At 34.8% G+C, this 7927-nt stretch overlaps 1 protein-coding gene across 2 annotated transcripts; it reads left to right on the forward strand.

The window, feature by feature from the left end:
• Nucleotides 1-3348: 3348 nt before the first annotated feature.
• On the forward strand, nt 3349-5923 carry LOC137718636 (probable transcriptional regulatory protein At2g25830). 2 transcript variants are annotated; one of them, XM_068458185.1, is made up of 7 exons: nt 3349-3582; nt 3664-3827; nt 3966-4027; nt 4234-4390; nt 4524-4798; nt 5247-5367; nt 5510-5923. In XM_068458185.1, exons 1-7 carry the CDS (start codon nt 3480-3482, stop codon nt 5600-5602), a joined length of 975 nt encoding a protein of 324 aa, XP_068314286.1. In that variant the 5' UTR covers nt 3349-3479; the 3' UTR covers nt 5603-5923. The 2 variants fall into 2 exon arrangements, with proteins under 2 accessions (XP_068314286.1, XP_068314287.1); XM_068458186.1 differs by having other exon boundaries at nt 3354-3576.
• Nucleotides 5924-7927: the final 2004 nt, after the last annotated feature.

A 7927-nucleotide genomic window follows, 5' to 3' on the forward strand; every position in this document is an offset into this window, starting at 1 on the left:
TATAAGGTGTATATTGAGAATGTGGGGTGTGGGGGTATTATGGGAAAATATGTGGGTTGTATTAAGATAATTTTTAAGTGAAAAAGAAAATATGGGGTGTATTAAGTGTATGAGGTTTATTCAACAATTTATGAGGTGTAATATAATAAGCCTAATTATATCACAGTAGATTTTGTTGTTGATAAAACGTGCCATGAATTTTGATATTAATTTTTTTTCCTCGGATATTGGATAGATTAAAGGCATTTTGAAGATTCAAAACTTGGATAAATAAAAAAATTTAAATATATTTTCATTTAAATTATAAAAGGGCAAAATGGGCATAAAAAGATCAATTGAACCTATAAACTGATATAAGGCACATGGAACTGGACTCAATCGGAAAGTTTGACTCAAATTTTTCGACTTGGATCTAAATGCTCCATTATTTTTCCTACAAACTAACATATACCATGACATCAATCTAATGGTTCATTTTCTTCTTCTTCTCCTCTCTCTCTCATTTTTCTTCCCCAAAGCATGGAAACAAGTTCTGATTAGCATCTCCACTCACCTCAAGGCTAGTTAGTCACACATGATTTCATTTTTCATTTTTTGGAAATTGAGATTCTATTTTCATAAAATAATCGTGCCCACATCATGTGTGTTCATTTGTAATTTTCTTTTTTAATTGTTTGTTCGCATCAATCTAGTAGAATTGATATTTATTGGAAAACTCTTTTCACACAGATTCTAAGGCAATGAATTTTGATACGGTGAATCAGAGTGTTCTGTCTCAAAAGGTGATGCAAAAGTGTTTCCAGAGAGGTTGTGCACGATATTTATCAAGATGCTTGATGAAAGAATATCAAACTTAGATTGTTTTATGGATTAAAATTAAAGATTAGACTAACATATGAACCCTAATACGCCTATATATATGTGGGTTATTCATGTCAAGTTTATAAGATCAAATCAACTATTCTATAAATAACGAAAAAAAAACTTACAAATTCTTGATTGATTCCCATGATAAAAGTTGGAGAATCCCTACAAATATATATATATATATATTTTTTTTTTTTGAAGAAATGCAAGAGAACAAAGTGGGAGAGAAAGAAGTGTGGGAGAAGAAAGTGAAGAGTCTGGCAAAATATATGCTGGACGGAATATTTGGGACCCAAAAAAAAAGGAAAAGAAGAAAAAAAAAATGAACCATTAGATTGATTCATGGTGTATACTAATTAGTAGGAAAAATAATTATGAAAGTCTTAAATATAAATAATAAAAGATATCTAAGCCTTGCCATGTTGCGAGTTTTGAATGAATTGTAGTGACATTCAGCAAATTTTAATGGCAAGTTAAACCGCACACAAGTTCTTCTCAAGAAAATTAGGAATCAAATTACTTCCAATATCATAGGTTTTTTCTTTTTGTATCAAAATATTTCAAATTTTAGTACCATTCATTTTTTTTCTTCTTCTCCTCTCTCTCTCTCATTTTCATTCCCAAAAGCATGGAAACAAGTTTTGATTAGCATCTCCACTCACCTCAAGGCTAGTTAGTCACACATGATTTTATTTTTCATTTTTTGGAAATTGAGATTCTATTTTCATAAAAAAAATCGTGCCCACATCATGTGTGCTCATTTGTAATTTTTATTTTTATTTTTTAAATAGTTTGTTCGCATCAATCTAGTAGAATTGATATTTGTTGGAAAACTCTTTTCACACAGATTCTAAGGCATTGGATTTTGATACGGTGAATCAGAGTGTTCTGTCTCTAAAAGGTGATGCAAAAGTGTTGCCGACGAGGTTATGCACGATATTTATCAAGATGTTTGATGAAAGAATATCAAACTTAGATTGTTTTGAGATTAAAATTAAAGATTAGACTAATATACGAACCCTAATACGCCTATATATATGTGGGTTATTCATGTCAAGTTCACAAGATCAAATCAATTATTGTATAAATAACAAAAAATAAACTTACAAATTCTTAATTGATTCCCATGATAAAAGTTGGAGAAGCCCTGCAAATATATATATATATATATTTTTTTTTGAAGAAACGCAAGAGAACAAAGTGGGAGAGAGAAAGAAGTACGGGAGAAGAAAGTGAAGAGTCTGGCAAAATATATGCTGGAGGGAATATTTGGGAACTAAAAAAAAAAGGGAAAAGAAGAAAAACAAAAAGAACCATTAGATTGATTCATCGTGTATACTAATTAGTAGGAAAAAAATAGTTATGAAAGTTTTAAATATAAATAATAAAAGATATCTAAGCTCTATCTTGGTACTGAGGTAAGTATGAAAAAAGTGATTATAAAACACAAAGCTGCAAATTAGGGCTATACAACATAAAGCCCTAGTTTGGTAAATATTCAGCTTCAGTTTTTTTTTTCCATAGTTTTGGGTGAAAAAAAGTCAAAAAAACAAAGCTGCAAAACCCAGCTTTGAAAAACTAGTTTTTTTTTTCACATTTGTTTTATATAAAAGTTTATCAAGCATTATAATACTGTTTTTTTTTTTCAAAAGCACTTTTACAAAAATGTTTATTAAATACTCTGCTGCTTTATTTCACAGCTGCTTATTCTCACAGCACAGCAAAATCAGTTTTTTTTTTCAAAGCACAACAATACCAAATCAGCCCTTAAGACTTGTCACGTGACGAGTTTTGAGTGAATTGTAGTACCACTCAGTAAATTTTAGTAGCAAGTTAAGTCCCATATAAGTTTTTTTTCGAGAAAATCAGGAATCAAAATAGTTCCAATTCTTTATCCAAATTAGTAAACGTCCCAAAAGTTTGTGCTCGGTTTTTTCGGAAGAAAAGTAAAGGATGATCGGATAGTTTATAGTTTAATTGCAAAATCACAATACAAATCGTCATGAACTATATTTCTTACATGGAAAATGAAACTAATGTTAGAAGATGTCCAAAAAATTTGAAACATCCACTCTGTTAAAATAAAGAAAAACTAATGAATATGGTTTGAAAAGTTTGAGTTTTAACGATAAAGATAAAATAAAAGGTGAAATGAATAGTACCAGGATTGACCTTTTAGTGTAAAAATGTGATTTTTCGTGAAAATGAACTGGAAGCCTTTAGTTAAAGTTCCCTTAAAAATAATGAATAAATAAATCAAACCGAAAATCAATACCCCAATACTCCGAATCGAATCATTTACAAAAAATTCGAGCAAAATGTTTCGGGGTGTAGAATTCACCGGAGCATATTAGAAATACGAAACCGAGATGCAGAAAAATTCACCGGAGCATATTAGAAATACGAAACCGAGATGCAGAAAAAAGCTTGTTTGGTACTCAAAATCCAGGCTCACGTAGGTTTGGGCCAGGCTCATATGCGCTGGTGGCGCCAAGGCCCAATAAAAAAGGGTATGATCGTGAAACTGCTCGCAGATTTTCACCACCATTGGCAGTGGACACTGGACGGCGTCACGGACTCGGACACAAATTCGAAGGCGGCGGCAAACAGTGATGGGGTCGTCTAGTACAATGAGAGCATTAGGAGCAATTGTTCACAGATTCAGCAATGGCGTCTCCTCCAAGTCCCTTAATTCCTTGGCTCTTCACTGTACATGTCATATACCCATCTTCTTCCTCTCTTTGAATTCTGAATTTTGCTTTCGAGAGTGAATTTTTAGCTAACTTTTTGATTCAGGGAATGTTCTGCTGAGCAGAAAGTTATCGTATTCATCTGCAATTTCATCATTGCCGCCATGGGTTTTGACCCACATGCACGGCGGCGCTGCAGCGAGAAGAACCATATGGACCGTCGCTCCTCTCTGCATGGGCAGGCGTTCCAGCAAAATCGCCGGCCGAAAGGTCAGCTCATTCGTTCTGCTTTGTAGGTTTTTATTTTCTTGCACGCCAAGTGTTTGATGAAATGCCCGTGTAATGTGTGTCAGCGTTTTGTGACTGTTTGTTGGGTTTGTTTTGAAAGTTGTGGAATTGGTACTGCAGGGGGCTCAAGATGCAAAGAAGGCAAAGCTATATAGCAGGATAGGGAAGGAAGTTGTTTCTGCGTAAGTTAGTCGCTCCGGCCTTCTTTGTATTTTGCTACTGCTGATTGCCTGATTTAGCATTGATTAAAGTCTAATCTTTGTATAAAGGCAAATGTTATCTCCTAGTCATAGTTATTGAGAATTACACAAGTTTCATAGTTTCAACAATAGGGGGTATTTGGTATTGCGCAATGCCGGTAACTTTTCGTTGTGCCTTAATGGTGCAGTGTAAAGAAAGGCGGTCCAAGTCCTATATCGAATATGGCCCTGGCAACTGTTTTGGAGAAAGCCAAGGAGCTGGATGTACCCAAGGAAATTGTGGAGCGCAACATTAAGAAAGCATCTGAGAAAGGACAAGAAGCTTACATTGAGAAAGTATACGAGGTTGGTATCAGTGTCATCTGCTAGATCTTCTTTGGTCCTGCTTAAATGTTTTATGTTCAACATTAAGGATTTATTTTATTGGCTTGATACTTTTCTCATGTGACCTGATTTTATTGGGTGCTACTATTGTCAGGTATATGGTTTTGGTGGAGCTTGTATGGTAGTCGAGGTCTTGACTGATAAAATAAACCGGTCTGTGGCAGCAGTTAGAGAGGTGGTGAAGGACTGTGGGGCGAAGATGGCTGACTCAGGATCTGTTTTGTTCAAATTCAGGCGTGCTCGGGTTGTAAACATAAAAGCTTCAGATGTTGATAAAGATCAGCTCCTTTCCATTGCTTTAGATGCTGGTGCTGAGGATGTTATAGAACCACCAGTATATGAAGATGATACCGAAGATAATTCAGAAAGGTAATTTTCCACTAGAGCTGCATTCCTTATGTGTTATATTTGTGTTGTAACTCAACTTTCTCCGGTTTTTTTAACCGATATATGATTTTGCTAAGTTAACGTCATCCAATTGAGTTGTGATTGCCATTGTCCAAGGTATGAGTCTTCTTGACTCACTTTGCCTGTGAGCTTACGTTTTCTGTGAAATGCAAGATCTTCACTTGTGGTCAGGTCAACTTTCATGCTCATTAAATGGGAGCCTCAAGCCCATCTAGTAGTTGAACTCCCTTCATACGTGTTATTGTAGGCACCTGGTTCAATCATTGAAATGTGGATATATGCATATTTTCGTGAGCACACACAGGCGTGCACACACACACACACCCATCATTGTGAACTATTCTCCTTTCGCTATATACAGTTCTTAACTTTGTTTAATTTATTTTTTTGTTTTTTGGGTTTCTGGTAGATATTTCAAAATCGTAAGCTCATCAGAGAACTACACAACAGTACTTTCAAAGCTACGTGAGGAAGGAGTAAGTTTTGAGACGGATAATGGTTCTGAGCTGCTTCCAATAAGCGCTATTGAGGTTTGTCTCTCCTGCATACATTACAGCCTTATAGCTGGGATTTCTTCTTGTCACCATGCGAATTGTATACTGTTTCACAAACTGTCTTCATATTTACAAGTCGATTTCAAGCATTTGAGGTAAAACTACTGGTATGTTGCAGGTAGATGACGAGGCTATGGAGTTGAACAAGGAACTTATGTCCCAATTGCTTGAACTTGATGATGTTGATGCTGTGTATACGGACCAGAAGTGATCAAAATCTCTATCTTTAGTCATCATTTCAGCAATCGAATTGAGCTCTTGGCCTTAAAATATTCTTCGATCTGGTTTGTCTTTGGTATCTAACTCAATTGAAGTATGTCTGTCGAGATCACTTAAAGAGGAGAGACGGGTGCGGGGTCGTTACCTTACCATTCTGTTCTCTAGGAAGAAAATTTTGTTGTACTGTATTTTCATACTTGGGAAGTTTGAGGAAGAAGAACATATATTGAAATGTGCTTGTTATCAGAGAACAAATAAAAGAAATCCTTGAATAACAATAGTAATGTTGGGAAATGATTTCCATTCTTCCTTTTGTAAACGGGCCTTGATTCTCCTTACTCTTTTCAATCTAACGGCTAAAAAAAAAGAGTTAATGGAAAGAAAAGTAGAGTGCGGAAATCACCTTCATAATATAGTCTTCGTAATGGAAAATGTGAATGGTGTGGCACTGAATTATACCTCGCATCTGGTAGTACATTTTTGCCGGTATATGACTGGAGGCACTGTAACCTAAACTAGTTGAGAATCGTTGTATCGACAATCAACATTGTGCTCACAAAAATCTACAGTAATCGTTGTCACCCTCCCGCCTTCATCTTCGTCTTCCTCTTCGTAAGCATCAATGAAATGATATGGTATATACAGCAGGGCTTCCATGCACACCACCTTCAAAACAATGAAATGAATATTACAAAGTTATTTATGGTACGAGGGAAGCGAAAATTAAATTTGGGACTTCTTCCAACACTAAAAAGAGAAATACCACTTAGTCAAGAAAGGGACGTAAAATTTTGCCACCACCTCTGCACATGGCCTGCATAAACGCTTTTGACTGAGTGACATTTCATAGTGATCTGTCATAGGAAGAGAGGGAATCCAATCCGCAGTGCGTCCACCCCTGCAATCGATCTGGCCTGTCACCTTCCTTTCATTCAAACCCCCTAACAAGTCACTGTACTCAAGTTTCCCCAATGTGTCCTTTAAGTTTCGGTAATGCAAACAACACGGCCATCAACGAATTTACGGTGATGCACCAATGACTAATAGATTGGCAAGCTCGAGGAGGTAGGATAGGAGGTTATAGTGCATTGGGACTTCAGAGAATCCATGATAACGTAGCTTTTTGGTTTTTATGGCCGTCCTGTAAGCCTCGGAATTGGTTTGGCAGTGAGGCCGCCGTCTGGAGTGGAGCTTAGCTAACATTGCATAGCCGTCGAAGAGGTGCCGGAAATTGTAGTTTTCAATGTGCCAAAGACCCTCATCATTTCCTTAGGTACGTCCCTCTCTGCATGTAATTAGTTATCCATTTTTTCTTTCTCTATGCCGAAATTATTTGGTGAACTTTAGAATAACTTATAATAATCTATGTATACCGGCTAACTGATTTCAGTAGGAACTTACCCAAAATCATATTGCACTGGCTGCCCACGGAGGCAGTTTGGTATCAGAAAATAGAAATGCACTTATGGCTCGTTTACTAACTTTTTTTTTTTTTTTTTTTCTCAGTTTTTAGTTTTTTTGATTTAGTATGAAAATTAAAAACTTTTTTTTTTGTAACTATTTTCAGATTTCATTGAAAGCCAAAATTTGAAAACTTAAAAAATTTGCTTTCAGTTTTTGGCTTATATTTTTATTTTGGGTTAAGTACGTATAACTATTTTATATTTAGGGGTGATTCCAAATTGACTTAACCTTTTAAAACATTTCAAATAAGTACCTAACGTTTTGAAAATTAGACATGTTAGGCAATAAGCACATGTTAGCAATGTAAAATGATGATGTCATTAATGTTAAGTGATAACGTGGACAAAAATTGAAGTTGATCTTTACCGATCGCCATCTTTGAAGCTCTAAAACCCGAAATTGGTCTCTTTAGTCAAGTTAAACACTAAATTTGCTCACCTCATCACTTAACGGTAGTGACGTAACAAATGTTCATTTTTCAAAATGATTGGTAGTTTTTGGAATGTTTTAGAAAGTGTTGGGACTAATTTGGAATCATCCTTAAAAGTTGGGTAGTTACTTGTAGTTAACCCTTTTATTTTTTTTTTTTAAACTAAATATAATTATCAAATAAGTTATCATTTTTTTTAAAAAAGTAAAAACAATAACTGAAAACGAAATGATTATGGGATAAATATAATTATCAAATAAGTCATCATTTCTATAATTATCAAATGAACTTCAAAATACTAATTTATTTTTCGGCCGACCAACAAATATTGATTGAGCTTTCAAATTATGGGATAAATATGTATAGTACATGTTTAACAAAAAAAAAAAAAAAAAAAAATATATATATATATATATATAGTTT

Source organism: Pyrus communis, chromosome 15 (genome assembly GCF_963583255.1).
Source record: "Pyrus communis chromosome 15, drPyrComm1.1, whole genome shotgun sequence".
In the NCBI taxonomy this organism is placed as follows: Eukaryota; Viridiplantae; Streptophyta; class Magnoliopsida; order Rosales; family Rosaceae; genus Pyrus; species Pyrus communis.